Below are 27,038 nucleotides of genomic sequence, written 5' to 3'. Positions count from 1 at the left end.
TGCTCCCAGTATCTCTGATATTTTTCTTACCTCTGATAACATATAGCGATTCACTAGATGATTCCCCATAACTCCTTCTTTGGACGTCCTCACCAAGAATGAGATCACGAATCTTCTCAAAAGTGAATCCATCGGGTCCCGCTGAACAGGTAACTGCTGTAATCGTTCCAGACCAACTGTCAGGTAATGACAATACTAGTAGTAAAGCTTGAACTTCATCATCAAACTTAATGCCCACTAATGTAAGTCTGGCTAAGATTGAATTCATTTTATTGATGTGCTCAGTAACTGAACTAGCAAATCCTCAATTTGCATTTTCCACCAACTGAAATTTGTACCATTGAATTTTTCAATTTAGACCTTCCTATCTTCTGCCATCTTAAACGACTAGTCAAGATACTCAGTACAACTAATTTCAGATCTTGGCAATCTTTTTTTTTTTTTAAATCAAGAACACAAAAATTGCACCACCCAAAATCACTCATCAACAGACCTGGTCACAATCCCCACTGCACTGGCGCTCCGCCGCACTAGACCGCAACTGCCAGGACGCGCACCGTCGCTCTTCGCACTCCGCACTGCACTGGCGCGCTCCACACCACCACTGTCGCTGGTCACCACCGTCGCACTGCACTCTGTGTCGTCTCAGACCAGCACACCTGCAGAAGGCACACGCAACCCTAGCTTTGAGACGCTGTTGTCGCTCATGTGAAACCCTAGCTTCGGAACATCGATGCTGCCCCTGCGAAACCCTAGCTTTGGGACATCGATGTCGCCTCTGCGAAACCTTAGCTTTAGGATGCCACTACAACCGCAATTTTCACATCTCGTCGATTAATTTCTGTTGATCGAATCTCTAGTGTGTAAACAAACCAAGCTCTAATGCCACTTGATGGGAAAAATGCACGTGGAAGGAACACACACAATCATGAATGAATTGCAGAAAATAAACAACACAAGATTTAACGTGGTTCGGTCACCAATCTGCAACCTACGTGCACGGGCAACTAATTAGGTTTTCATTCTGTTTGTTACAATTTTATTACAATGACAAAGATCTCTTAAATAGAGATTATAGAAGACACACAATAATTAAGCTCACTTACTAAAACATGGTGTCTAGTCAGCCCAACCCAATTGGTCATGACTTCACACTCAACACTTTAAGAGATTATAGAGGGGACACAATAATTAAGCTCGCTCACTAAAATATGGTGTCTAGTCAGCCCAACCCAATTGATCCTGACTTCACACTCAACACTTTGTTTTCACACTTTGACTTTATTTTTGTTTTACTTGATTTGTTTATTTATTTCTTTTCATACTCGGGGTACTAATATAGGGTTAATAGAACATTATCTTTTTCAAATAACTTGTTTAGGTAGACCACCTCCACCCATCGTCATCATCACTTAGAGCCATAATTAGATTCTAATTATAATATTAGAGCAAGACTAATTTGAAATAGTTTATGGTTCATCTTGTTTTTATTGCTTCAGTCTTGCTTCCAATAATGAGATCAAGGTTGTTGTATCTTAAATTTTTAGTCCTTGTAAAAGATCCATAAGATATGCCTTCGGATCTTCTTGAACAATATCTTTCTAATTAAGCCATTCTTTATTAATTAATTTCTTAAGCAATGTTGAACGTTTTCCAACTACTTGATGCGATGCTTCTATCATTAATAATCATCTCTTCTATTATGGAGAGATTATGATAATTGGATAGTTAACTTTGATTAATATTGTTTTGTTTTAAAATAACAAGGTTAAGGGAGGTAAGCAACCTTTTGACCAAATCCATAATAAACAAAGAGATTGGGAAAGAAACATGTGAGAGAGATTGAGTTGTGGACAAATATTTATATGAAAAAGGATATGGATCAATCGTCATTAGCCATTGATTCAATATAATGTTGGAGAGAAGTTTTGTGAGTTTCAAAGATTTGATGATGGTATAATACAAAATTTCCTCAAGAGATTTTTTTCTGGTTGAAATGGTGCTCTTATTAATTAGTTGATATTTTTGTGAGTTCCTTTTAGTTCATACGAAGCTTTTATGTTTTTAATTCATAATAAATTAGTTGTTTTTTTGTCAATTTAATAATCAAATAATATAGTTCTTAAATTTGTTAATTCTACAAAGTTATATGATTTCACATTAAAACGACTATAATTTATCATAAGTGAATGCTTTATAATTAAATTGTATATACAAGTAAATTTTTAGGGACCAAGTTAAATCAAAAATATTTTTTATTATTGGAAAAGAAACACTATATTATTCTAAACATTATTAAGTAATAAACAATGGCCGACCATAAAAAAAAGTAATAAACAATGATTTTGAAAAAAGAAAATGTATTCATAATTGTTTATATTTTGTACCAAAAATATATATTAGTGTTTATTGTCCTATTAGCAATTTGGCAGGATTAGATCCCAATCTTCTGGATGACAGTTAATATTTTTCTCAATCTCGTATATCTTTGGTTTAAATACAAAAGATAAAGAGAAAAAAATGAAAAAGTGAAAGAGATTTCAAAGGAAAAAAATTATTTCATTTAATTTTTTTACTAAAATATTATTTCATTGAAGATTTTTATATCACACAACGCCTTATGTAACGCACTACAACAACAAAAAAATTGAAATAGAAACGAATTTTAGATAAAAAAGAATTAGTTACTATAGTAACTAAATTAGATACCATTTTAGAAACTAAAAAAAATAGTTTCTAAATTAGTTTCTATTATTGTTAAATAGTTTTTAAATTAGTATCTAATTAGCAACCAAAGTTTTAACTACCAATTATTTAGTTTCTAAATTTGGTAGCAAAAACCTTGGTTTCTAATTAGATACCAATTTAGAAACCATTTACCAATAATAGAAACTAATTTAGAAACCAAAAAACTTTTAGTCTTTAAAATGGTATCTAATTTAGTCACTATAACAACTAATTATTTTTTGTCACTAAAAATTAGTTTCTATTTCATGGTTTTCTTATAGTGAATCCTGTAACAAAATACTAACTCATACCCTCTCTCTATATATATTTCTTAAACTTTCTTATTTCTTTCTAACTTTTTCTTTCCATACTTCATTTATCTATTTCAGATTGCACTCAGAATAGCTTAGGCCAGAGATAATTTTCATGCAATCAAATTTTTAAACAGATTAGGTTTTTTTTTTTAAGAATTTCTTGTTATATGCTTTTTTTTTTTAATTATCAATCTTGATAGAATCAGAAAAAAAAAAATTATCTCTAACTTCTTTTATCATATATTGAAATTTTGACAAGTTTCAATAACTTAGGTTTTCAGTTTTTTTATTTATTTTTCTAACTAAAATTTGAAGGATTATTTTGAAGATAAGTTTTTTCAGATAAAGGAAGCAATAAATGTAATTTTCTAATAGTACAATAAACTATAAGATATGGATGTAGAGGTGACATGGTCACAAATTCAAAATTTCTGTTAGATGGTTGTTTAGTTAAGTGAAATGGATGTTATTTGATGAAAATGATTTGAAGTTTAAATAATTTGAAAGGTAGTTAATTGTTTAGATTAATTATGAGTTGTATTTTGAAGTTCAAAGTATTTGATTTTATTTTTTAAATTGAGATTTAAATGAGATATATTTGTATACATAAAATCACTACAATTTAGATTTAGATTTAGATTAACTTTCTCTTTTAGGGTGCTTTTTGCCCCCATTTATTGTTAACATATTTAGCTTTTCTGTTTTAAGTTATTGGGTTTTGTTTGTTTGGCCCAACTTTCCTTTTCTATTTCAACTAGGTCTTAGTCTTTTTCTTATATATACACAATGTATTTTACTCTCTAATACACAAGTAAATAAGAATTTTTTTTGTATTTTCTTTTATCTGCTTTTCTCTCATTTATACTTAAGTCATTGTCTCTTTTTTATTTGCAATTAGGGTTCATCAGAACCTCCCTTTCTCTATTGCGATTTCGTGTGATTATGTGCGCTACATTTGATGCACCACATCAGATAATGAATATTCATCTTCATTAACTGTAATATGGTATCAGAGCTCTTCGAATGAAGAGCTCTGATGCGCTTCTCTCTGATCTTTATTTCCCCCTTTGTTATTCTTGGTTATCTTTTTTGTTCTCTTTCAAAATCTTGATTTGGTTTAAAAATCTCTTAGGCAATGTTTAATGAAAACTCTAGTCTTCATAGTCTTAATAGTAGTCACACTATTACATGCAATTTCTGTGGTAAATATGGTCATACTGAGGTTGTTTGTTTTCACAAAGTGGGTTTTCTTTTTGGTAATGTTAAAACCTCAAAGTTTTCTTCTACTAGAAAAGTCTGCACTTTTTGTAATCGTCTTGGCCACACTGTCGACACCTGTTATAAAAGCATGGGTTCCCTCCTGGCTACAAATTCACCAATTGGACATCCCAAGCCAATAATATGATTACTACTGACACTTTTTCTGAGCTTTTTTCTAAAGAACAGGATGTAAAGGGGATTCAACTTACATCACAGCAATGCCAATTCCTTACCAACATTTTGCGTCAGCAAAACCTTGAGGATCCTGCCCCTCACACTCAAATTAATCAAGTCGGCACCTTCTCTGCGGATGAAATCCCCAATACTGAGCATTCTTCAACAAGTAAGTTTCTCTCTTCAGTATCTGCTATAAAAGAATCTTGGATTATTGATTCTGGTGTCACGGATCATGTTTGTCACAATTTGAACGTTTTTACTACTTATACTAAAATTAAACCTGTCTTAATTAGTCTTCCAAATGGCCAAACTGTTTATGCCACATATTCTGGTTTAGTACGTTTTTTTGATAAGTTTTATTTGTCTGATGTGTTATATGTGCCTCATTTTCAATTAAACTTAATATTTGTTTCTAAACTCACACACCAACTTAAATGCACTTTAACTTTCACTTCAACCCCCTGCATTATACATGACAATCTCACCCAAGAGAGGATTGGTACAGTTAAAGTCACCGCTGGCTTGTACCTTGTCACTACCTCACCTGCTTTTAGTCGTTCTAAACCGCATTGTTTTGCTCCTTTTATTAATTGTAATATCACGGACAAAACACTGTGGCATTATAGACTAGGACACCCTTCACTTGAAAGATTACATGTCTTAAGCAAACAATACTCTTTTATTACTGTTGATACTCATCATGTATGTGACACTTGTAGTCGTGCAAAACAGAGAAAACTTCCTTTCACTTTAAGTAATATTGCTACCTCTGCTATTTTTGATCTTGTACACTTTGATATTTGGGGACCATGTTCCATAATTTCTATGCAAGGTTTTCGTTATTTCTTGATTATTGTTGATGATTACTCGCGTTATACTTGGGTTATTCTGTTGCATAACAAATCTGAAATGCGTCAGCACATCATTAACTTTACTATTTTCGTTCAAAATCATTTCAAAACTAATATCAAAACGATTCGTACTGACAATGGTGTTGAGTTTGCTATGTCAAATTTTTATGTTTCAAAGGGAATTATACATCAAAAATCTTGTGTTGAAACACCACAACAAAATGGTATTGTAGAACGTAAACTCAACACATACTAAATGTAACCCGGGTTTTACTTTTTCAAGCAAATCTTCCTCCTATTTTTTGGGAATTTGCGGTAAATCATGTTGTTTTCTTAATAAATGTTATTCCTACTCCATTACTTAATAACATCACTCCTCATGAAAATTTGTTTGGAAAACCATATGACATTTCCTTTCTAAAAGTGTTTGGTTGTCTCTGTTATGCTAGTACCATTACTGCACATAGGAAAAAATTATATGATAGATCTATCAAAGGTATTTTTCTTGGCTTCCTGCAAAATACAAAAGCTTATATTATCTTAAATTTAAAGTTTCACAGCATAGAGATATCAAGACATGTAATCTTTCATGAAAACCACTTTCCATATAAATTGGAGAGTGGCTTGCCTAAGGACCCTAACACTTTATCTCTCCCTATTTCTAACGCATATAATTTTGCTTTTGATTTTTTTTCTGATACTACACCTCCTGTCGAGCCATGTGCCTCTACTCCTACACCCAATATTGTCCCTCCACCAGCCTCATTATCCTCTGATCTTCCAACAAATAGTGCCTCTGCTCCTGCATCCAACATTGCACCTCCACCAGAATTATCACCTCCTGCATCTTCAGGAAGCACCTCACCCCAATTTCCAAGAAGATCAGCTCGTCCTCACCGACAACCTGCCTATCTTGCGGATTTCCACATTGCAACCAACACTGTAAGTAGTAGATATCCTATTCATAATTATTTGTCTTATAATTCCTTATCTTCCAATTTTAGAAATGTTATTTCCTCTATCGATTCTCATCCTGAACCTCGGACATATAACGAAGCTTCCAAACATGTTTCTTGGCAATCTGCCATGCAAGATGAGCTTCAAGCTCTTGCTGCTAACAATACTTGGCAATTTACCCATCTCCCTCCAGGAAAGAAAACTATTGGTTGTAAATGGGTATATAAAATCAAATACCATTTTGATGGCACTGTTGAGCGCCACAAAGCTAGAGTTGTTGCCAAAGGGTTCACCCAACTTGAAGGACTTGATTTCTTAGACACTTTTGCACCTGTTGCTAAACTCACTACCCTCCGCCTTTTCCTTGCTATTGCCACTACCAAAAATTGGATTCTAAAACAACTTGATGTCAATAATGCATTTCTTCATGGTGATCTCCATGAAGAGGTATACATGACCCGCCCACCTGGCCTCTCTCTTCCTTCTCCCCAGCATGTTTGCAAGCTTCAACGGTCTTTGTATGGCCTTCGTCAAGCTGGTCGACAGTGGTACGCCAAGCTTTCTACTTTTCTTTTATCAAATAATTACTCTATTTCTGCTGCTGGTCACTCTATTTTTCTTAAATATAATAACGATAAACTCACTGTTATTCTTGTTTATGTTGATGATTTGGTCTTAACTAGCGATGACACGGAGGAAATCAATACAATTATTGCATCCCTTCACCATCACTTCAAGATAAAAAATTTAGGTCATCTCACTTACTTTTTGGGACTGGAAATTGCTCGCAACAGTTATGATCTTCATTTAAGTCAACGCAAGTATACTCTTGATCTTCTTCACGAAACTGGCATGCTAGACTCTGCACCTGTGGCCACTCCTATGACTCATACCTCCCGTCTCTCTCCCGATCAAGGCTCCCCTCTTGATGCTGATGCAACTTCCCAATACAGAAGACTCCTTGGACGTCTAATCTACTTAACCAATACGCGACCTGACATCGCCTTTGCTGTCCAGAATTTAAGCCAATTCATATATGCACCCACAACTCATCATCAACAAGCTGTCTCACATCTTTTGCCTTACCTTAAGGGCACCCCTGGTGAAGAACTATATTTTTCTCATACTAGCTCACTTCACCTCTGTGGTTTTAGTGATTTTGACTGGGCAACATGTCCTACCACATGCAAATCTGTCACTGGATATTCCATCTACTTAGGAGACTCCCTAATATCATGGAAATCAAAGAAGCAGCCAACTATCTCCCACAGCTCCTCCGAAGTCGAGTATAGAGCCCTTGCCACCACCACATATGAGCTACAATGGTTGTCTTACCTCCTTCAGGATTTACATATTCCTCTCTCCCGGCCTGCAACCCTGTACTATGACAACAAATCTGCCCTTCACATAGCGTCCAATCAAGTCTTTCATGAACGCACCAAGCACATCGAAATTGATTGTCATCTAGTTCGTGAAAAACTTAACTCTGGTCTCCTCAAACTACTGCCCATTACTTCTGCCATGCAAGTTGTTGACATATTCACCAAGCCCCTTGCTTCCGCACAGTTCTCTACTCTCAAATCCAAGTTGGGCCTGACAAATATCTACTCCCCAGCTTGAGGAGGGTGTTAACATATTTCGTTTTTCTGTTTTAAGTTATTGGGTTTTGTTTGTTTGGCCCAACTTTCCTTTTTTGTTTCAACTAAGTCTTAGTTTTTTTTATATATATACACCATGTATTTTACTCTCTAATACACAAGTAAATAAGAATTTCTTTTGTATTTTCTTTTCTCTGTTTTTCTCTCATTTATGCTTAAGTCATTGTCTCTTTTTTATTTGCAATTAGGGTTCATTAGAACCTCCCTTTCTCTATTGTGATTTCGTGCGCTCCATTTAATGCACCACATTAGACAAGAAATATTCATCTTCATTAACTATAATATTTATGCTTAAGGACTAGCCTTGGGGTGCTTGACATTAAATCCACTTAGCACAAACTCTTTGGCTCAAGCTCCAACCTTATGCGCTCAACGTCAATCCACTCAGCAGATTTAAGTGCATATTTGGGTGGCTCTCAACCTCAAGTCTACTTAGCATCAACTTTATGCACTCATATGTTAACTTTGTGCGTTCAACGGCAACTCCTTATGCTCAAGCGAATTGATATATGCAAAAAAAAATTATGTGTTTTCTATCTTAAATTTGCTCCAACATATTTTTTCGTGCTCAAATAAATTTCCCCGCACTCAAACACATCTCCTAGTGATCAAGTTTCAACTTCCTAAACTCAAGGCATTTTCACTCAACTACTTTGTTTTTTTTTTTATCTTTTATATAAACTTTGAAATTGAATTAAATTTTATGAAAAATTATCATTTTATAAATTATAAGTAATTTAATTTTTTAAAAAACTACATATTTTATTTAATTCATGCAACTCAGTGTTTAATGTAAGTAAATTTAACGCTTATTAAAATGTAAAATAAATATTAGTTATATGTTTTGACACGTTAAAATATACACTTAACTTTTTGTTAAAATATCAATCCATACAAAGTAGTTTACGCAGCAAAAATGTCCACCCAAAATAGTTTACTTTAGATAAAAAAAAAATATAAGTCAAACAAGATTTGAGTATATTCAAATCTATAATTCGATCAAAACTAATTGACAGTACTATAAAAAAAAAAAAAAAAAATTCCACGAAATTATTGCAATCAGATTCTATAGAAACCCAAACTCAGTAGCATTGTTTTTCTTCCTTAATAATTAACATTTCTGTCGAAGACTCGAGGAATGAAACGATTATTGCACATTGAAAAAGGTAAAAAATGCATATTTTTTTTTAAAATCTCATATATGATTATTAAGGGTAAGAATGTAAAAGTTCTCAAGCTAAAAATATTATAAATGGTAACCCACTTGAAAGTCTTGTGGTGGCAAATCGTTTTAGCTTTTAGTGTCTTTTAATTGCGGAAACATTTTAAAACCAAAACATTCATAGATCTACTTCTTTTGTTTCTGCATTTGCTTTGGATACCTACTAAAAGCATGCATGTACTCGTTTAACAATTTGATTCTCATTTTAATATTTGTGTAATCAAATCAAATTTCAATTACAAATTAATTATGATAATTATATATAAACATAGTGGAACGTTTATTCTTTCCGTGATTTGATAATTTATTTAAAGAACTATTTTTTAAAGTTGGATTTCATTAATTGTATTAAAGAGGTATTTCTTTAAAGCACGTCAGTTGCTATGCTGATATTCATATTGTTTAGTTGTTGAATTTCAATTAGAGATGATACTGTTAGAAAATAATTAAATATTAATTAATTTAGAAATAAAAAGTAATTAATATTTTGATTATTAAATTAGATGTTATTTTGTAAACTAAAAAATTATTAGTATCAATAGAGGTGGACTCAGGTATACCAAAGACGCAAGAGGTACGAATATATGATAACCAATATAGCCAAATGCATGAACTTTGTTTTGAAAGGAGCACGCTATTTAGTAATTTTTGACCTTGTCAAGTCAACATTTGAAAGAATAAGATTGTAGTTTGTTGAACAAGACATCACGACAAAATGCATACTGCTATCAAAACTTCAAACCTTGACAATATCACTACCTTACTCAAGAAAATGAAACAAAGATAAACCATGTGTCATGTGCAAAGTTATAATAAAGAAAATTCAGAGTTTGATGTTTATGAGATATCAACTCGTCAACTTGGTCGAAGAAAAATGTCAATACATAGTTAAATTAAATCACTAATTTACTAATGATATGATTATGGGAAGTTTCAAGCTCTTTGACTAGGTGTCCTCCCATCATTAGTGTTTGTTCTTCTTTTCATTTACAAATACAAACATTTGTTGACCCAATTTACAATCTATAAATAATTTACAAAACTTGTGAAGTTTTGTTTTATCCGATTCAAAATAAGGATTACCGGTCATCTTATACAGGACCAAATCTCATTTTCTCCCCTAACATGTGCCATAAACAATTAGAAGGATCAACTATTACTTGTATGTATGACAAAATTCAAAATAAGACAAGAAAATGTTATTATCAAAATAAATATTACAATAGGAAACATTGTCCATAAAACAATGAAAAATTTATTTCCAAAATTTAATTTACTTAAATTATTCGTCTCATTAAAAATTTTTGTTCAAATTAATGATATATTTAGTATTTTTTTTATTTCCTAAATTACATTGAATTAACATCATTAATTTAATTAATGAAACACATTTGCAAAATTCTACTATGCTTTCAAATTAAATACAAATATTAAAATTATACTTAAAAAAAGTACAACTTCTTCATTTTAAAGTTCCCTCCCTTTTTCGAATATGATTTACTTATCCATCAAAATTTTAAAAATTGTAAAATAAAACACTGCTCAAACATAATTAGGAACTTGTATGCTTAGATATACTGTCACATCAACCCCTAAGCAACTTAGAGCATCTAACCAGTAATCTATACCAAGTACGGATGAAATGGTTCCAATAATTAATAGGAATCAACACCCTTATAAAACATGGGGGTTTTAGGATGCAGTATACTTATTTATGTATGTATAATTTTAGTTAAACTTTTATCATGGACATGTACATGTTCACTAAAATAACAACACCTACAAGGATACTTGTTTTGGCCTGAGAAACCATTTTATTCTTATGGGGTAATTTTGATATTGATTAGTAGTAATAATTATTGTAAATAGACAACAGTAATAATTATTGTAAATAGACAACAGTAATAATTATTGTAAATAGACAACAGCACTAAATTTTTATGTAAATGAACTGTTCCATGTGCAGATGATTTAAATGGATAGTTCTTCCAACTGTTACAGAAAAAAAGAAATCAAAGATAAAAGAACATACTCCAAAATTGAATTTAACTGTTCATAATAATAGTTGAAACCAAATTTATTCTGATAAAAGATATGTATGATCTTATACAAAAAGAAATAACAAGAGAACTTGATTATTGGTTAAGCTAGGAATCATGGAAGTAACACAACTCTACTCATAACAAGTGGCCTCAACTCATAACCTATCTCACAAGATACAAGTTAAGCTTCCTATACAAACAGCTCTGGGGAGTGGGAAGCTCAACTTCAAGATTACTACTATTAGTCAAAACCTCACAAAAGAGACTTTTGACAGAAATGAATGGAATATTATACTAAGCTAAACACTGCTTCCATTAGTAAAAAAGGGAGAAGTCCTATAAGATATAAAAAAGAATATACTTAAAGTAAAAAAAGACAAAAACTATACACTCCCACAAGGTAAAGTGCACAACTTCGCTAGATGAAGAAAAAACCACTGCAAAGGATTTGCTTGGTCCTCCACCTCTGGAGATGGAATTGGTAGTGGTAGTTCTGGGGGTAGATGGCGGTGAAACGCATCAACTGCAGCTGTAACACCGTCTTCATTCTCAATCAACTTTGAGATTGCCATTGCTTGTGATTTTACCTGAAGGGTTTGCATCCATTAGTATAAAGACTTTGTAAACCAGTAGTATTATATCATAGTTATAAAAATCCAAAGCCATGGATGAAAAGTGAAGGCCTACACACTCTCATTTCTCCAATCAAATTATCAAGTTCCAAAATTACATCAGAGGAAGGACATTGATTGAACAATCAAATTAATGAATTTTTCCATATTTAAATTCAAAATTATTAACATATTTTGATATTATAGCATAGAATTGGAAGTTACCTCTGGCTGGAGCATGAATTTTATGGCATTTGTTAAACTTTCAAGACTAAGCTGAGATATAGGAATTGGAATAGGTCCCAGCCCTTTCTGATAAATTCTGTCTCCCCAAAAGAATTGATCTCCAAAGAATGGAACAATGGTTGTTGGACACTGCAAGATATGGTATTGACATTAGTAAAAAAGAAGAATGAGAAAAATAAAGCAAATATTATTTTTTTTTTACAAAGATCATTGAAAAAATTAAAACAAAATGCTAAGACATTAATACAGATCCTTGAATTGATGAAAAGGAAAACACTTCTTTTATGACACAAATGGACTGAACATTACCCCAGCCTTTAGTCCTGTAGCCGTTGTTCCAGCACCACCATGATGTACCTGCATTTTAGTGCCAAAATATCCTCAGTTTATTTAGTTTGTGATCAGATATGCAAGTGCATATATCCTACCCAAGTGGGATCTCAATATTAACAAAGATCCATATCCAAAAGACTGAGCTGTAAATCAAAGGAAAATTCCCTCCAGGAGCTTATAAAGCATTTTTTTCTCTTCTCAAAAATAAGCTACAAGTAAATTTAAATCGAAACTTACCAAAGCAGAACATTGGGGAAACAACCAGTCATGAGGGCATTCCTCTAGCACAAAAACATTGTCGGGAACTTCTGCCACTGCTTAATGGAAAAGATAATTCAAGTGAATCTAATAATTATCTATAAAGAATAACATATGTTCATATATATGTACATCTCACTGTTAGATTCAGTGAGATGTACATATATTCAAGTGAATCTAATAATTATCTATAAAGAATAACATATGTTCATATATATGTACATCTCACTGTTAGATAATATTATATATATATATATATATATAAATAAATATTAGTTAAGTGTAATTTCATCTTTATGCTAGTGTCATATTTATATATCTTTGCTGTGTCTTGTATATTCAGACTCATTATTAGAGCTAATATCAACAATTCTATTCCTTCTTTTTTCATGTGTCTCCATCCTTTGTTTTATTGTTATTGTGGTACCTAGAGCTTGGTTCGTGATTGAGGGTTGTTACTGCAGTCCATGTTATTAACTGAACTCCATCTTCTGTTATCTCTAGTATATCTCTGTTAAAAATGCTTTCTAAAATGGTGATATGGGAGAGGAGGTCTACATGATACCTCCTATTGGTGTTTCTCATAACACAGGGGAGGCGTGTAAGTTAAGAGAGACTCTTTATGGTTTAAAAGAAGCTACCGAAGTTTGGTTTGAGATGTTCTATATAGTTATTGGATCTCCTGAATTTAGATCTATTGATTGTAACTTTGTTTTGTTTCTAAAGACTACTTCTCATGGTTATATTATTCTCTCTTTATATATTGACAACATGATAATCACTAGAGATGATATAGATGAGATTTTAGAGTTAAAATTGCAGTTGGCAAAGCAATTTAAAATGAAAGATTTGGGTCCTCTTCATTATTCCCTAGGGATTGAAGTTGCATATTCTTCTAGAGGTTATTTTCTCTTTCAATCCAAGTATAATGTCATTATTTTAGCGCAAACTCGTCTTCCTAATACTCGCACATCTAACATCCCCCTGTGTTGGAAAATCCCCTCAAGTCTTGGAATGTATGTATTTGTTGGACAACTTCACTTAAAGCCAATTGATTTTAAGATGAAATCTAACATAATATTAGAGCCTATCAGAGTGTAGAAAATTAAGGGAAAGTAATTGGAAAAGAAGAAGAACCCTGTGCTGGTGTAAAACATAAAGTATTCCAGTCATACACACATAGGAAAGGTATTTATAAATCAAATGATTATTTGGAATAAAGGAAACAAATGGTGATACAATGAAATTGAAGTAAAATACTTACAATCGCCTAGATTCCCCCAGCCCCGGTCAATAATTCCCCGTTGTCCTGTATCCTTCAGTGCCTCCACTATAACATCAGTAGTTCTTTTAGGATCATCAAGAGGCTAATAAAGTGAAACACAACATTTTCATTAGAGAACTACGGAATTTCATTCTAAGAATTTGATGATGGTAAATGTACAAAGGTAAAAAAAATGTGAAGTTTTCTAGCTTTAGTGTATACCTGAAACTGTTAATGGTGACAACAAGATAAATAATTAGACCGTGACAGGTTGTGAACTGCAAGAAGTTTGGACAGTTTTACCTAGCTTCCAGTTTTTAGCAGCTCTAAAGATGGTAAACTGAAACTAAAGTTGTACTACAATATCCCTCTATAAATTCTTTCATGCAAACCATTGCCTATGCAGACAGAGGCACACCTTTTTTGCAGAGCCATGAGGGCAAACATAATCCTGATAAATTCTTTCATGCAAACTATTGCCTATGCCAACACACGGACATGATCCCAAAACCTTAAGGTAATGGGTTTGCCACTCACGTGTTCAGGGTGATTCAACACCAATGAGCCATCAGACACCAGTTCCAACCCAAAACCTTAAGACCTTAAGACAATGAGTATGTAAATTTTCTTTCTTATATACTGTTCTCTGCTGTTGAGGCTCATTCCTACTCGATGTGGGACAAACTCACTTAGAATCGTAACCGTTGTTAATATTCATACACAAAAGGACTGAACTGAAAAAAGAAACCCATTTGTTCTTATAAAGAGAATATCTGCAAGTGAAATTATCATACCATGCTCCCAAACCCAAAATATAAAGGTTTTGGTCCGTTTTGAATCCATCGGACAAAATCTTCTTGTGGGTGATACTTTGATCCAAGGTTCAAGAAACAATAACCAACGACATCAACTAAGGGGCCCCAGTCTGCAAATTTGCAAATGACATTAGTGCAGGGAACACACACAAGATAGAAGTAAGAGTGTAAAAGTTGTTCATATAACATACTAAGGATTTCAAGACAGGTATTATTAAAAATATTATCTAGAAACTATGTACTGGACTCAACACCATAATATGATCGAAACTGTAGGGTCAGATTGTACTCATCTCCATGATAAAACTTTATGTAATAATGCGAGAAAAAAATTAACCAATTATTAATTACAACAGATAACTTAAATATCCACAATTCAAATTATCCATCTTTAAGCAACTGCCAAGTCAGAATTACTCAAGGACTGAGGCTACTCTTGGTTGTAACAACTTATGGTTTATCTCATACTTCAATAACTTTAATAACAAAATGATTATTCATTAAAAAAATACAAAAGGATAAAATCAAAAGATTATGCTACTTTCTTGAAAAAAAAATCATGCTACCGTATTATAGCATTCCATACCACTTGGTTTTGCAACAACATGAGGACTCCACATATAGCCGGTAGGTAAATGATTTATTGATCCACTGTACATACTAAAGTATGCAATAGGAGCGAGCTTCAATTTTCTTTTCCTGAAGTCATTGATAAGTCCTCGTATTCCCCACCATATTAGTGCATCCACAATTATATATGACAACTGGATAAGGCGAGGACATATTGAAACAGGTTTATAGCAATTTATTCACAAAATTAATTGAATTCAAATAGCAGAAAATAATTTCGGCAAAGGAAATACCCAATAACCAGCACTTTGAGGAACACGTGCCAAAGGGTGTGAAAACTCATATGTTGGCCTGCCTATTGAAAATTTTATGTGTAAGAAGCTAACTCAGAATTTTGAAATAATTATAAAAATAGGATTTAAAAAAAATAGCATTAACTTTTCAAGCCATGTTTAAAACTTTGGGTTTATCCAATGGTAATAACAACTTGAAAAGGCCATCTTTCTTTTATAATGTTTGAATACATGATTAGATGATAGCGTATAATAACTTTACACTAAGATTATATCAAAATTAAACCCTCAACTAGTCACAAAATTGGGGTCAATTTTAGTTAGAAAGAGAAGGATGAAACTTAGGTCAATCCTTCATGCTCCCTTCACTCTGTCAAAATGGCAACTTCACTTAGGAGATGTGTATCTTCAGTGAATGGTATGTTAATGATGACCTGGCCTTCAAATATTTGCAATTAAAGATAAAACAGCTTCCCATTTTTATCCACTTTTATATTCTTTGATCTATGTATCAAAGCAAAGTATATCATTTCAAGGGGATCCATTTTGTAGTCCTTGAAAGATAATGCACTTTCCTTGACAATTGGATAATAGGTAATTATTTGACAGGAAAATGTTGCATTTACCTGAATATTTCAAACACCATTATTCCTGCTTTAATTTCTTAGAAGGTTTGTGTACTTTTTAAAATTTTAATAATTAAGTAAAAAATCAGGAAGTACACTTCTATCTTTTGACCAAACTTATATTTTTTTCCGTATTTAAAGTGATCTAGTGTAAAGTTTTTACTCAGGTTATAAACAATTTAAACTCACGTCCAAGGCATAGTGAAGAAGATGTGAAGGGGCACCCCAAGGGCTTCAGCAATGTGTGTATGTCCTGCAAGCCAAAACACATGTTAATTCTATCTGTTTTATTCAAAACCCTTGCACCAGATAAATTTACAAAAAAAAGAGCTATTAAACAAGCAAACAAGCATACTCTTGTAAAACGAAAAGAATCTTCGCTAGGGGAAAAATATAGTGCAATTCAATCACTCTCAAGAATTTGAGAAAAACAATAACATCGTTCTTCACAATTTCAAAATGATCGGCCCTGAATTTCATAATTTAATCTTAGCAGTCATTTTTAAAGGCTCATTTTTTTCCTTACCAAGAATAGGGTCCACTAAACAATTAGTGCTAATATTAATTGGAGTAAAATACACAAATCAAGGTATGCATAAAGAAATACACAATGCAATAATCTGCTGGGTTTTAACCACTCACCACATGCAGTAGGATTGGCTATAATGGCCTGAGCTCTGAATGGAACACCAGTTTCCAAATCAGGTTCTATGCATGCTGGAAGAAGAGAATCTATAATAGCCTTCAGCTGCTTTCTTTGGATAGATATTTCAGTTGGACCAGATGGGATTATACCTTTATTCCTCACCATATCTATTACAGAAATAATTCAATTAGCATACTTCAAAAACCAACTCTTCTAAAAGTTTAAAATATTATGTGAAAGCTTATGAATGATTTGTATCTAGGATGAACCCTAGTATGAAAGCCCCATGTGCTTAAAGCACGAACAATGCATAGGCCCACCCTATCAAAAGTTAAAAAATTCAACTTTCTATCAGAAGAATGGGAGTGAGAAGGATTGAAAACTTGAAAATTTAATCATAAAGGCTCAAATATATCACAAGTGCCATCAATCCCAAAAACTTAAACCCTCAGACCAAGGTTCAGGACTAGTTTTATATTTAACATTCAGTGAAGATAAATGTAGTGTTTGGTAGTGATAACTATTTTTGGATTATAGTTTTACTGTTACACGCTTTTTATTATTGATTTAATGATACACTTGAATGCAAAGTGATTTGGAGGAGTTGGAAGTTGTGTGATGAGTGGACTGGCATAAAATCAGTATGCCACAGCCATGCTAGACAACATTTAAATTAGTTTACGGTGCCAGGATTGACTAAGAAAGGAACTAATTATTGGAAAACCATGTGGGTGACATTTGTTTGGTCAATATGGATTCATAGGAACAACATTCTGTTAGGGGTGCAGTAGTGGACCATGAGCAGATCTTTAATGATGCAAGTCAAAGCCTAGGTTTGGCTCACAAATAAAATACCAAAAGCACAATTTACTTATTCTGACTGGTGTTTTTGCCCCCAACAATGCATAAAATGTTTACAAGGTTAGAATCTTATTCTTCTATATTGCTCTGTGCTTTATGCCCTTTGGTGTGTGCTCGCTGTGGGTTGCTTCTGTTTTATGTATTGCAGGACAACTTGACTAATTTGCCGTCAGGGGGTACGATGGGATGGCCATGATGCAATTAAGTGGTAACACCATTATACAAATACTATACATCTGGGTAAACCACATAGCAGGGAGGAAGGAAGATTCAATTAAATGCAGTAATTTTAATGCAACGGTATGAGACATTTTATTAGTCTTATGCTTTTCAACTTGGCCCACGACTGACCCTGTTTATACATTGTTGTAATCTTGATCCTTGCTGTCTATATATTACCACTACTATTTGCTTTGTAAGGGCTGGGAGGATCTATGAAATTTATGGTAAATCGGGCTGAGGTATGTATGACTTATGTTTGCATTAAGGGCTGGGAGGAATTAAGAAATTTATGCTAATTTGGGTTGTGATATGACTTATGTTGCTGGGATAGTTTTAGGTAGCAGCACTGTCCACCATGGTTTTGATGTAATTTTTGTTTTTTTCTTTCCTTTCTCTTTGTTTTAGCTTTGTACATAACCCTAGTGTTTCCTATTATGTATATTTTTTGTTGCTGATCAAAAATATCATACACTTGTTTATTATTGTTTTACTTATTCAGTTAATTTTTTTATTTTTAATAAAATATTATTTTATTAACAAATGATAACTATTTTAAATTATAATGACGAATAAAATATTACACAGATGTTACTTGAAATTTAATTTGTATGAAAAATTAAATTATAAAAAAATTAAAATATATTAGAAATTAAATTTATAATTATTAAAATTACATAATTACCTAATATTAAAATTGGATTCAATAATAATCATATTTTATAACTTTCAACTACCTTTACCAAACAATTTTAGCATGACTTCCCAACTTTCAGCTAGCCTTTTAGCTTTCAGCTTTCAACTAGATTCTCAGTTTTAACCTTTATGCTAGATTCTTAACTATCAGCTAGGTTTTCAGCTTTTAACTACCCTTTCAGCTATTTTTATTCTAATATATGAGAAGAGATTATTTTAAGACTTCAATAATTACAAAACATTTAGTTAAGATGTAAAGAACAAACCCAGATTCCACATCAGTTAAAGATAAAGCCAGCAAATGGAAGTAACTCTCACCTTATACACCAATTTGTAGGATTTAATTAGTCCTAAACCCATATTTTAAGATAGTAATAGAAGCTAGCCTAGATCCATTAAGAGTGCCACCTACCATAGTATACATGCACCAAGCCTAGTAGTCCTAAGCGTCAGCTAAAAGGTCTAGGTATGTTAAAAAGTGAAATGATTAGATATTAAGGCCAGCATTAAAAAGGAACCTCTTACATCTTGCCAAAGCACGAGGATCACCACCCAACGGATAGAAATCAACACCAGCACTCTTTACAAATGTGTCAAAATCAGCATGTGTTGCCAACCTAACACGATGACCATAGTCCTGCAAAAAAAAATCAGAATTCGAGAAGGTTTTGATGTAGAAATCATTAACAGCAATTGGAAAATCATGACTTTGCAATCTCTCAAATAAGACCAGAAGCACAAATCTAATGACAGTAATTAGGGAAATATACTTGCATCACAACAACGGGAAAATAAATATAACTGAATTAAACACTTGGATAATATGCCATGCCTTTTTGTTGCATTAACAACATAGCCACTGACATTTCATTGAAAGATACAGACAGATCAGATATCAAGATCTATAAGTAACGGTGTATTATAATATTATTAACTAAGCATACCTGCCAAAGACATGTATAAAACAAATGCAACGGTAAGGGAATGAGATCAGAGGAAAACTTCAATGAATGTGAGTATATAATGTCAAAAAGAAGTTAATAAAGCTCTTGGGAAGGAAGATAACAATCAAGTGACAGTAAATATGTTTGAAATTCAAAGCTGTAGAAATATGAAAATATTCAAAATCTTGATCATATTTTAGAATTTACTAAATTATCTTTTAGGATTAGTTTGCCTATCTCCTCATTATTTATTACATATTGGTACATATTTCCTTATGTCATGATTTACTTCCTATTTAGTTAGGTTTATGAATCGTATAAAATAAGGGCTAGTGCTTTTGGTTTTGTGAAGAGCATACCATCACACTATAATAAATCACAGCAAATCAAGTCAATATCAAACTCACATTGTTTGTCTTTGTTCTCTCTCTGCACCTAAAAGGCTAAAACATAATTTCAACAAATGTCATTGATCTCTCAAGTCTGATATGCAACATGAATGTTTATATACAAAAATAATTCTTGTATAATTCATTGCTCGAGTACAGGAGACAGATATTAGGAATAAGATTAAAAGGCAAAGCCTGTTTTGGGCCTGCACACAGTAACTCCAACACAGAGAAAAAGAAGGAGATAACCTAAGCCTTGGAGCTACTATAGACATTGCATAAAATATTTGAATTTTCCGAGTACTGCAGCTGACGGGAGGAACAGAAACTGCTTGAAGGACACAACATCCAGAGTGCAAAAATGTTTGAAGAACCTGACAACTATCAGAGAGCAAAAATGCCTATAGGACACAACGATGACCAAAAAGCAAAAATTGCTCCAATGACTTACTGGATAGCAAAGAAATGCTCGGAGGGTGCAGAAGTTTCCGGGTGCAAAAAATGCTCAAAGGACAGAACACTTATCGAATAGCAAATTGCTTAGAGAGTTCAACAACTACCAAAGAGCAAAAATGCAGACAATGGTAATGGTGGTGGTCACCGGCTAGAAAATTCTTATTAGAAGGTCGCCAATGATGAATAATGTCACCAGCATGAGAAAAAGCGAAACATGGTAAAAAACAACAAAAACCAAAAATATGCACATGACTAGAAAAAACACACCTACAAGCAGTAGGCTCAAAGGGACAACACGGATTAGGGTTCCTTTCTAGTTAGATTCTTGATAGTATGTAGAAACTCAAAGTGACAGTTGAGGCCAATATGTCTAGGGAAAAAGTCATGACCTAATAACATATCAGTGACAAAACAAAACAGGTCATAGTGGACAGTACCGCTCAAATACCATGTTGAGAAGAGAGAAACTGAGAAGATATGTGATAAATCCCAAGTGTTTGTTGTTCTCAGGTGGATATTCACCAAAATCCAACATTGAGGAATATGAAGAAGAAAAAAATAAGAAACTATTATAAAAATGAGGAGTTAATTTGAGTGTTTTCACCACAACTCAATAGTTTCTTAGGTGTATTAGGACTTATGTAGTTATGTGTCTTTAGAGTTTGCAATTTTATCCTTGTAAAGACTGTACGTAGAGTAATAAAATACTTTTGTTGAGTGTTTGTGGATGTAGCGAGGAGAGAGTGTCGTTGTTTATGAGTTTGTGTCATCGAGAACGATGCTATAATACGAAGAAAGAAGAAGTAGGAAACTAAAATAAAAATGAAGAGTTAATTTGAGTGTTTTCACCACAACTCCAATAGTTGCTTGGGTATATTGGGACTTAGGTAGTTGTGTCTTGAGAAGGGGTTTGCAACTTTATCCTTGTAAAAGTTGTGTGAGAGAGTTTGTAATTTATCCTCATATATGTTTAATCTTTGTAAAATTTGCATGTTCAGTAATAACATACTTTTGTTTTTGAGGTACCAAACCACAATAGAGTTATTCAATGTATAAGAGTGAAAACATAATTACAATTTACAAATGTTGACAACATGTTAATTGTAATGTTTAATAGGTTTAATGTTGGAGATGCCAAGACTGTGAATATCCCTTTGGGAACTCACTTATAGTTTTCAAAGAGGCAATCTTCTCAAATAGATGAAAAAGAAAGTTATACATCTAAAGTACCATATGCATCTATAATAGGGAGCTTGGTTACGGTATGTACCATACCTGACATAGCACATGCAATGAGAGTTCTGCGTAGGTTTCTGTCCAATCCTGGAAAGGAGCATTGGAAGTGTGAAGTGGATCATGAGATATCTAAAGGGCACTTCAAGGATGCCTTTGTTTTTCAGAAGAAACAATCCCACTTTACAAGGGTTTTCTGATGCAGATTTGGAAGATCTAGACAGTAAAAAGAGCACAATAGATTCATCTTTTTGTTGGGTGGTACTGTTGTCAGTTGGAAGTCTAAACTCCAAGGCCCAGTCTCCCTCTCAACAATTTAAGCTGAGTACGTGGCTATCTTAGAAGCAACCAAGGAGATGATATGGTTGAAGAACCTTCTCAAACAATTAGGGAAGGAGTAAGATGATTTTCCATTATTTAGTGACAATCAGAGTGCTATAGGTCTTGCTAAATATCCAAAACTTCGTTCTAGATGCAGGCACATTGAATTGAAGTATCATTTTACAAGAGATCTACAAGTGATGGAGATTTGTCGTTGTTGAAGATCTCAAGATCAGAGAATCCAGCTAATATGTTGACTAACACCATCACAATGGATAAGTTAAGGCCTAGTACTGCCTCAACTGGCCTTCGAGGATAATTGATGGTGAAGGCACTACTCTAGGTGATGATGTAAATCAAACTACAGGTGAAAGAATTGTTAGTGTTGTGATGTTTGGTTTTAGTTCCCATCATATAATATTGGGAGATAATGTTTTCTATATTGCTATATAAGCAACACATTGTAAAGCTTTTAAGCACACTAAAATCAAATACATCATATGTAGTCGTGGAAGCAGGTAAGCTCACATTATGTGCCGAAAAAAGTTAAATTTTTATGTCATTTCTTTTCTCTCTCATCTCCTTTTTATTGCTTTGTTCCTAACAATGCCCATGTCATAAAGAATGGAGATACCAATACAACAACATCTAAGTTTACATTTTTTTTTTATTTCTAGAGTTTATACAATAGAAACAAAAGGTACACCTGACCATGCTAAAGAATGGTATAAACCAAAGTTGGCCTATGGATAACCAGTAACAGTGCCTACAGATTTTATCACTGTAATGGGGAAAAAGTAATGACCTCAAACTAAAAAGTCAAAAATACACCCATGTAGCACAGCATATTAGATTAGGTAGAAAGAATTAACTCTCTCCAGCAAATGTTTATTAAGATCTCAGAAACATTTATTTTAAATACAATAAGCAATAATAACACAAATCAAAGTTATTTGACATCTCTGCTCTCATGTGCACCAGGAAGAATTGGGTGGAAATGTTCAAACATGCCTGGAGTTTTTTTGCGATGGCCAGGAAAGGTTGTACATCGCCTCTAGTCCCAACCACAAGCATGACAATTTGTAACCAGGGAGTTGATATTTTTGATTCAGAAACAACACTTGCACTCATTGTTGACTCTTCAAAAGATTGAAACTTCAACAATTCTGATACAAGAGCTGCATCTTTTTCCAGATCAACTTCAACAGTCCCATCATTTTGTATCTTCACAAGGTTAAGCAGCTTTTGCTGAGAAACAACACAAAAGTGTTGTCACCAATCAGGAGAATTTGGAAACTCTAACGCATAAATCACAAACACGGATATTTCAAGAAGAAAGCTACAAAGGCATGCAACCTAAAGGCTTTAAGGCGCCATAAAACTCTTAGTGCTTCAATTTCAGCAGAAAAGGAAAACAACATGAACACATTACATTTACCGATGAGAAGTTATGAAGTATCAATATGAAGAGGTAATATTGAACTAAATTTCAAATATTTGGATACTATGAGCATGTTTGAAAAAGTTATTTTTACGAAAAATAAGTTGTTTGCAAAATAAGCTAGATATTTGGGACATCTGAAATTTAGTAAAATTTCTGAAAATTAAATTGTTTTCATGAATCTGTTTTTTTTCCTTTCTGCTTCACACAGACATGTGTTCTAAAAACTAGACAAAATTGGCTGGTCGGACCGGATAGGTAATCAAGTAAACCATTTAAATAAATCATAACAGTGGTTTAAAGAAAAACTGATCAAAGAACCGAAAAAACCGGTCAAATACCAGCAACAAACTGGTTTATAGTGTGCTAAAAGAAAATATTTGATACATCTTTTTAATTTTCTTTCTTAAAAAAGATAGATCTAAAATATTTCTCATGTTCTTTTTGATACCAAATATAATCCTGTTATTAATGTTATTCATAAACAAGTATTGTAATATATTTAATTTGAACTTCTGTATGTATTTTATTTAAATGTTAAGAACCTACACAAATAAGCTTTTAGTTTTAGTTTTTACTATTATGAAGTTATGATATTATGATCCTTTACTATTTTATGTATAATTTAGTTATTATCATTATTTTATTAACAGCAGTTCAATCATAATTAAACCATTAAACCTTAAATTAGTGTCTTGAAGGATTCTATGATCATCCGATTTTAAAAACCTTAATACATACTGTTTTTCTTAAGTAAAAATTGATTTTTTTTGTTGCATTCAAGCAAAACTAATCATCTTAAAACTACTTTGCAGTATATTTATCCAGACAAATATTGATTCTAACTACAATCAACTTTAACAATTATACATCTAATTTTCACAGCTATCTCAAAACACACCTTAAGCCACTAGAAACACCACATCTTTCCAATAAAAAAACAAATTAATTACTGCTATCCAAACTGTGAATCACAATGTTAACTTAGTATTGTGAGTCATAATCTGTATCAAACTAAAGATGCAGAGACAATATAAAATAACTTCATATATATCACAATATGATATATAATATTCAGTGTGATGACTACAAACTATAAATAGATAAAACAACTTCGCCATAAGTCTCATAAAATAAAATCAATAGTTTTATCTGAGTATGTGAAGTCTCTATTTCAGCACAAAGGAATTGAAACAATAAAATAGTTAAAGAGTGCATTTGCTGAATGAGTGAGTGAAAAAGGAAGTAACAAATAAACAAAGAGAATAAGTTCATAAGTTCTCTTTCCATTCTTTTTTAGTTACCAATTCACACACACAAGATATAACACAGGAACCTACCTTCTCACACTCTGATAGCCTGTCCACTATTAGGTCTTGCCTTGGAGAATCCCAAAATTCCATCATTGATTTAGAAAACATAATCTCATCAGAAGCAGCAACAAGCAGGTTACTCTCAGTTCCAACAGGCTCTGGGATGAAATGGTCCAAACCTTTGAGAGCAAATTTAAACAATATAAAACATCAAATTAATCTTCAAAAGAATCAAGAAAGAATAGTCAAAGGTACAAGGCCTACAGCTTATAGCCTTTCAATACAGCATATAACCAAGATAGGAGGTAGACAAGCACAATAATAATCAAGACTAGGAGGGTCAGCCACATGAATCAGTCAAAGCCAATAGATATATGAAAAAACAAAATTCCTTCTAAAGGTTGCTTCTGAGGATGAAAATAACTTGATCAAAATGTGGCATTTAAATTTGTGAAAGTCAAACAAAATGTAAACTGGATACTTTATAGAACTTTCCTCTTTGGATAACGCATTTTACACAAGCAAAGTAACTTAAGTCCTAGACAGAACAAAACAATGATAAATGCATAAAAGCAATGACTAAAGGATTTCAATTCATAAAGCAATTTCTAAATCTTGCCCTTGATCCTATAGAACTCCTTTTAAATCCTTTCCCCTTCTCCCCTCTCAATCTATGTCTCGCTTCTTGTGAGTCCCAAACTTTCACAAACTCCTCCATTTTCAACTCTTCATTTTTCCCCTTGTCAGGGTCAAATCCTCAAATACTATTACAGCTCTGCTACTGCCAAATTACTCTCTGCAAAGTTGCACATTAATCGTACAAAGCCAGAAAACTTTTTTGTTGTGACATCAGAATCTACCTTAAATATAGAGTGTGCCAACCATACTTGGGCAAAAAAGTTAGTTCAGCAGAAAACAGCCTAAAAGAGGCTGACATGGACTGAAAACACTTTCTGTAACCTACTTTACAACAATTCTAATGCCTATTGCACAGTCATCAACTACGTAATAGGAAAGAATCATTTCCTTGGAGCTTAGGGGCACTTACCTACTCCAAGTGCACAATTAACCTCTGAAGAATTCTGCTTCAAATTTTCACTCCAATTCTCTTCCTTCTCAGAAGCAGTTGATTCAAGCTTATCTCCGGATACGTTTTCAACTGTCACCAACTCGTCGTGTCCCATCTGACAAAGCTCTTTCCTTTCGTTTGCAATCAAAACCTTCTAATGATTCTTTAGACTTTGGACGAATATTCAATCCCATTACTGACCATCACAGAATCTGGCCAAACTCATCATACACAACAAATCAAATCAGCATCACCCTCTGAACACACCCGAATTTACCACAGAAAAAAAAAACAACCAAACCCTCCTAACCTCAAGCTCATGAAGACATGTACCAGTTTCTGCTTTTAACTCTTCATAAGCATGGCACGTGGGCCTCAGAAGACCAAGACCAAAACATCACTTAATAATTGAAAGCTTTGAAAAAAGCACACTTAGCCAGCTGGCAAAACCCACCAGTCATTTAAGCACAAAGAAGGTTTGGTAAGCATAAAGTCCAAACTTTATGGAACTATAACAAGACCCAGATGAAGTATCAAGCTTGAGTTCACCTTCAACACAAGAACAAGCTCCACCTTCCAACCTATGGCAGAGAAAACCCAGAACAAGAGTAGTGGAAAGTGCCCAGAAAAGATTCACAGCAAATAAGGGGAATGGCACCCCAGAAAGCGAAGAGAAAATTAGAAGACCAAAGGAAGCACAATCACCTTGCTCACTCTTCACACCAATTGTGTCATTGCCACAGCTTCAATTCCAGTGGAAAATTAAAATTAGAAAGAAAAAAAAAATAGAATGATTGAGAAATGTCAATAGGTTTGAGGTATTTGGTTGAAGGAAATTAGTGTCCGACACATAACAACAAAGTTGGACTGCGAAATACCAAGGAAGCCGAGCACGAGTTGTCATGTTATGAAAGTGAAGTTTTATAGTGGTGAAGGAAAAACAAAATAAATATCACAGAGGAAAAAGGAGAAAGAAAATTTTTATTATTCTCTCATATCAAATTGTGTTACTCCAACTTTTCAACAAGCAGGGTAGTTAATCTTGTCTTAAATACACACGTGGTAGTTAGTAAAAGCCCAACTATCTTAACTATTAAACAAAATTAAAAAAATTAATGTTTTTATAATAAGGTTGTTATTTTTTATTATATTAAAAACGAAAAATATTAATACTTGTTATAATAAACAAATTATTTAAATAATTTTTTATATATATTTTAAAAAAA

The 27,038-nt window shown here is 33.0% G+C and overlaps 1 protein-coding gene across 7 annotated transcripts; it reads right to left on the bottom strand.

Moving 5' to 3' along the window:
* Positions 1–11,198: 11,198 nt before the first annotated feature.
* On the bottom strand, positions 11,199–26,834 carry LOC137837496 (sterol 3-beta-glucosyltransferase UGT80B1-like). Of its 7 annotated transcripts, XM_090301182.1 has the most exons (17): positions 26,518–26,706; positions 26,362–26,393; positions 26,123–26,252; positions 25,792–26,024; positions 24,771–24,922; positions 23,001–23,237; positions 19,172–19,283; positions 16,867–17,037; positions 16,414–16,477; positions 15,599–15,656; positions 15,322–15,499; positions 14,715–14,845; positions 13,921–14,023; positions 12,636–12,712; positions 12,375–12,422; positions 12,045–12,194; positions 11,199–11,795 (listed from the first exon to the last, which is right to left on the bottom strand). In XM_090301182.1, exons 4-17 carry the CDS (start codon positions 25,925–25,927, stop codon positions 11,592–11,594), a joined length of 1,821 nt encoding a protein of 606 aa, XP_090157308.1. In that variant the 5' UTR covers positions 25,928–26,024; positions 26,123–26,252; positions 26,362–26,393; positions 26,518–26,706; the 3' UTR covers positions 11,199–11,591. The 7 variants fall into 7 exon arrangements, with proteins under 7 accessions (XP_090157308.1, XP_090157307.1, XP_090157311.1 ...); XM_090301181.1 differs by having other exon boundaries at positions 26,123–26,393; positions 26,518–26,743; XM_090301185.1 differs by lacking the exons at positions 25,792–26,024; positions 26,123–26,252.
* Positions 26,835–27,038: the final 204 nt, after the last annotated feature.

The sequence above is a fragment of the Phaseolus vulgaris genome, chromosome 4 (assembly GCF_051622355.1).
Source record: "Phaseolus vulgaris cultivar YP4 chromosome 4, ASM5162235v1, whole genome shotgun sequence".
NCBI lineage: Eukaryota > Viridiplantae > Streptophyta > Magnoliopsida > Fabales > Fabaceae > Phaseolus > Phaseolus vulgaris.
The sequence above is the reverse complement of the archived record's forward strand: the minus strand, read 5'-3'. Positions and strand labels throughout refer to the sequence as shown.

Excerpts from the sequence above, each read along its gene's own strand:
- LOC137837496 (XM_090301187.1), bottom strand. The coding sequence starts at position 25,927 with ATGGGACACGACGAGTTGGTGACAGTTGAAAACGTATCCGGAGATAAG. Across the intron at positions 24,923-25,791 it reads TAATTGTGCACTTGGAGTAG|GTTTGGACCATTTCATCCCA; the intron begins GTAAGTGCCCCT and ends TTGCTCTCAAAG. Across the intron at positions 12,423-12,635 it reads TTCCCCAATGTTCTGCTTTG|GTACATCATGGTGGTGCTGG; the intron begins GTAAGTTTCGAT and ends ACTAAAATGCAG.